This window comes from Sinocyclocheilus rhinocerous, unplaced genomic scaffold (assembly GCF_001515625.1).
Source record: "Sinocyclocheilus rhinocerous isolate Xijiao unplaced genomic scaffold, SAMN03320098_v1.1 scaffold111, whole genome shotgun sequence".
NCBI classification, from domain to species: domain Eukaryota; kingdom Metazoa; phylum Chordata; class Actinopteri; order Cypriniformes; family Cyprinidae; genus Sinocyclocheilus; species Sinocyclocheilus rhinocerous.
The window spans coordinates 834,715-839,679 of record NW_015642811.1 but is presented as its reverse complement, the minus strand read 5'-3'; the positions used below and the strand labels follow the sequence as shown (position 1 = coordinate 839,679).

Below are 4,965 nucleotides of genomic sequence, written 5' to 3'. Positions count from 1 at the left end.
GAGGCGGTGGATTATGTTTTTATATCAATGAAGGCTGGTGTACAGACGTGACAGTTGTAAAGAAGATGTGCTGCCCAAATTTGGAAGCTTTCTTCATTAACTGTAAGCCTTTTTATTAGTGATCGACCGATATTGATATTTTATAACCGATACCGATACCAATTATTTGCATGTTTATGTGCCCGATAACCGATATGCAGAACCGATATTTATTTACTGTTATAAAGTAAGAGTGAAGTAAGAACATATTTCACTTTGGTTTTTCCTCTTTTCAGTCATCTTTTTCAATATCGGGAAAAATATTGGTAAATCGATATATCGGTCGATCTCTACTTTTTATTCACCGCAGGAGTTTTCCTCGTTTATTCTGGTGAGTGTGTGCATTCCTCCTGACGCGCGTGTGAGCGCGGCGCTAGAACTGCTGGCCGATGTAATTCATTTCCGTAATTCATTCTACATCCTTAATTATTGCCTCTTTCTCAAGTATTATGTAAATACATATGCATATCTCTTTATTTATACAGTTCTATATAGAGTAAATAATGCACAAATCTGTACATAAATTTACTGTTCCAGATTCAAACACATTATTTATTGTTAAGTTTTACTATTTTAAATGATTATTTTTTCTGTTCTCATGTCAGATGTGTATGTATGTATGTATGCATGTATGTATGTACCAGGAGCACCTTAAAAAAAAAACACACACAACAAATTCCTCGTGTGTTTGCGCACACCTGGCGTATAAAGCTAATTCTGATTCTGATTCTGAATAGACTGAAGGGTGGATAGATGGATGAGTTATGGATGGATAGAAAGAATAAAAGAGAAAAGGAATGAAGCAAGGAAGGAATGATGACAGATGAATGATTGAATGGATGGATAGAATAAAAAAGAAAGGGAAGGATGGATGGATGGATGGAAGGAAGGAAGGAAAAAAGAAAGGAAGGAAAGATGGATGGGTAAACAGAATGAAGGTTGGATAGATGGATGATGAAGAAAGTGAAAGAAAATGGGGGAAAGGAAGGAAGGATGGATGATGGAAAGAAAGAAGAAATGATGGATGGATGATGGATGAAAAGAAATAATGAGAAAAGGATAGATGATGGAGGGAAGAATGGTTGGAAAGAAGTAAAGATGGATAGGTAAACAGAATGAAGGATGATAGATTAATGGAAAGAGTGAAAGAAAAGGGTGAATGGATTGATTTAAAGTAAGAAAAAGAAATGGAAGGAAGGAAGGAAAAATAGAATAGTAGGATGGATGCATAGATGGAAGAAAGAAAGAAAGAAATAAAGAGAAATGGAAGGAAGGAAGGATAGATGGATGAAAAGAACAGCATACATCATACTATATGTAGCCATTCATGCAAACACCAGCAATCAATCATTTTTTTGTTGTAAAATAATTGCAAAAGAATGCTGATAAATAAATAGCAGTCATAAACTTCACACTTACAGCATGCAGGAGGGAAGACAGAGGCTTTATGTTGCACATTTACAAGTGCTTAAACATTTCTTTTATACGACAGCTCACCTGCAGGCCAAGAAGCTTCTCGCTGGGTTTGATGTGTCTCTGAATCTCACAGGCCACTGGCTGGATGACTTTAATACCGTCCTCATAAAACACATAGAACATGTTTCCAATCCCCAGACCTGTAGTATGACATAGACAAGTTTGTTCAGGGCTCAAACCCCCCCTCCAAACTTCAACATTACCACTACCACTATCATATACCTGAGTCCAGACATACACTAGACATTAATATTGCATTGAAACACAATGCTTACTTACCTTCTTCTCTCCACAGGATGTTAGCCACTGCAAGAGAACACAAAGAAGACTCATGTGAGAGATGTTTGCTGTACTTTACTCATCCAAAAGTTAAAAAATCCACCCCATCAGAGATACAAGATGAACTCACACCTCTGGCTATAAAAACCTCCCACAGATTATTGCAACAACATTTGTACGTTTTTTTTTTCTGCTGTGGTTTAATGCTGAGAGTTGTGTTTGATTTGGCCAAGTAATTATATTCTGCAACCTGAGGAGCTTATTGATTTGACTCGCTCATGTGTAATCAATACTGTGTCGGCATTGTACATTGAGGTCAGCCTGTGGGAATTTATACACTCACACACAGTGGCCAACCACAGCGTTCACACAGAGGAAACAATGTGCATTAGGGTGAAAGTCAGAGCTTATCTTTGCATTAAGCATGATTATTTACCCATAACTGCTGGAGCTGTGACTAGTATTACCTTTTAAAACACTTAAACTTTGGAGATTGAGATCAATACCTTACTAACAATGATCAAATACCTTTAAAATGGGTCTTATGGCAATCAAGCGGTTTAGCAAAGCATCGCTGAAGCATAACCAAAAAATATCACACACAATTAACTCCTGAATAATTCCAAAAGCATTTTAGTACAGAATACATTGGCTGATAACTACAATTAAAAACACACCTCCATTACGAAGAAATGATTCCTGATGGCCTCGGCAATTGTGCTAAAAATAACAATGATGGCCATTACCCGCAAATAACCGATATGCCATTATTATGCTCTTGCAATATTTGTCACCAAGGATCTATTGATAAATATGACTCGTTAGCAGAAAAGAACAGTATATTATGCCAATAACGTCCAAATTCTCCTCCTTATTACTTTGTGATTGTTCACTAGTGCAGTTTCGTAGTGAAGATGTGACCTCCAACTGTTCCTCAGCAATCTGATTCAATCTCTTCAGTCTGCGAATCAATCTCCCACAATTCACCTGTGCTACAATCCCTGCACCAAGCGATTCTCAATCTGCTCTCTCACTTCATCAAGGAGACAGAAGAGCACAGTAACGGAGCTAGAGTTAATCTTCAAAAAGTCCTTAGTCAAGTTCTTTTTCTATGAGTTAATGCATCGGCCCAATCTAAAAGACTTTTGTGAAAAATACTGCCATTGCATCAGCAAATGATGAGGAATGTAAAAAAAAAAAAAGATTCAGGAAACATGGAGCTCCGCTACAGCATGAAAGCAGAAGGGTTTGGTTTGGAAGTAATGTGATCTGGAGTCTTTTCCAATAACACAGAGTATTGACACAATTCATCACCAGGCAGGGGAAATAAAGAATCATAGAAATATGTATGGACACTGGTGAAATAAGTCAAAGTGTTGATCTGGGTACAAAGTAAATTCAAATCTGATGTTTATACAGTTTCCATGATAAAGGAACACCATTTATTTTACACTTTAGACTCAACATGCAACCAATACCATAATATTTTGTATATTGATATTAAAATACTATTCTATGGTGACCGGGAGGGGACATGTTCAGTTTACTTAGTTTTGCGTTGGCCACGAGATATTAATTCGTGGGAACGTCATATTAACTCTTGGGACCGTGATAATATGTTGTGGACGACATCCTTATGTCATGGCCTCGCGAAGTCAAGTCGTGGCCTTGAGATGCTATGTTGTTTGTGTAAACAAACCTGCGTGACCTGGGATTATCAGAGATGGATTTATTTATATTTTATTTTGAATTAAGAAATTATTAGATTAATTATTATTTAAACTATTATTACATGATTAAATTATTTTAACCATAGGCCTTGGCTACTGGACTGTATTGCGCGCGATGTAGACAGCATTTGAATGAAGTTTATCATGAATAAATGTTACATCAAGTACATAAAATAAAGTAGCCCTACAAAAAAAAAAAAATTTTATCCATCCCACAGTCTTGTAAGTACATTAACTGATCGTCTTTTTCCGTAATATTTGTATATTATTATTAGTATTATTGATTATATTTTTATATTCGCTGTTATGTATTTATTTTCCCTTCATTTCGATCTTTTTACTTAATGTTCTAAATAGTTTTGTAAATAATAGGCTACTGTAAATGCCCGACATGCCAATAAAGCTTTGATTATGCTATGACTTATGGGATTTTTTACTGAAAGTGCAGTTAAATGGTTGATTTTAACATATATTTTATTTTTTACATTTTATTTTATTTCAGCTAATTAATCGACTATTATAAATATAGTGTTTCATTGAGGAATGAATAATTCACAAATGAAAACACAACATGCTCATTTATCGTCACATATGGGCGTAAATACAATCATTAAATCAAAACTTTATTGGCATAATTGTCAGGTTTTTACAGTATTTGCAAAATATGGTACCATATTAATAAATACTAGCTTAATTATACAGAACGTTAATTAGGTGAAGTGCTACACGAATTGAAAGGGGAAATAAGAATATATAACAATAAATATAAAAAATATAGCCCTAACCAGTTAACATAATAATATTATTATATTAGCCTACAGTTATATAATAATAATATACAGATATTAAATAAAAAGACACAATCAGTTAACGGATATACAAGTCTGTGGGATGGATAAAAATGTTTTATCCATCTGTGTTGCTATATGATCACACAGGTTTGTTTACGCATTAAACTCGTGGCCATGAGAAAAGGATGTCGTTCCCTAAACATAGGATCTCGAGGCCACGACTTCACATCGCATGGCCATAACATAAGGATGTCGCTACCTCGACAAAATGACTTTGTGGCCACAACATATTATCACGTTCCCACGAGTTAATATGCTGTGGCCATGACAAAACTAAGTGAACCGAATGGTCACCATACTATTCTTCTTAAATATGTAAAATATTTTTAAATCCCTTCAAACATAAAAACTCTGCAAAAGTAAAAAAAAAAAAAAGAAAGCGGCAAGATATTATTACAGTAGATATTATACTATTTTTCTAAGATTCTTCAATTTAAAGTTAAAAATCAAATTAAATAATTAAATTGATATTTTTAAATTAAATACATTTAAATGCTAAATAAAAAAGAAAGCTTAAAAAAACAACAACAACAACCTGATGTCATATATATACAGTATATACAGTATATATATATATATATATATATATA

At 34.2% G+C, this 4,965-nt stretch overlaps 1 protein-coding gene across 2 annotated transcripts in view; it reads right to left on the bottom strand.

Moving 5' to 3' along the window:
* fstl5 (follistatin-like 5) overlaps positions 1 to 4,965 on the bottom strand; it is a 130,345-nt gene that overhangs the window by 14,355 nt on the left and 111,025 nt on the right. For both annotated transcript variants that reach the window (XM_016573581.1, XM_016573582.1), the window contains exons 11-12: positions 1,795 to 1,821; positions 1,537 to 1,655 (exon numbers count right to left, since the gene is read on the bottom strand). In XM_016573581.1, the coding sequence (XP_016429067.1) occupies positions 1,537 to 1,655; positions 1,795 to 1,821 (146 nt within the window). The remainder of the gene's footprint in view (positions 1 to 1,536; positions 1,656 to 1,794; positions 1,822 to 4,965) is intronic.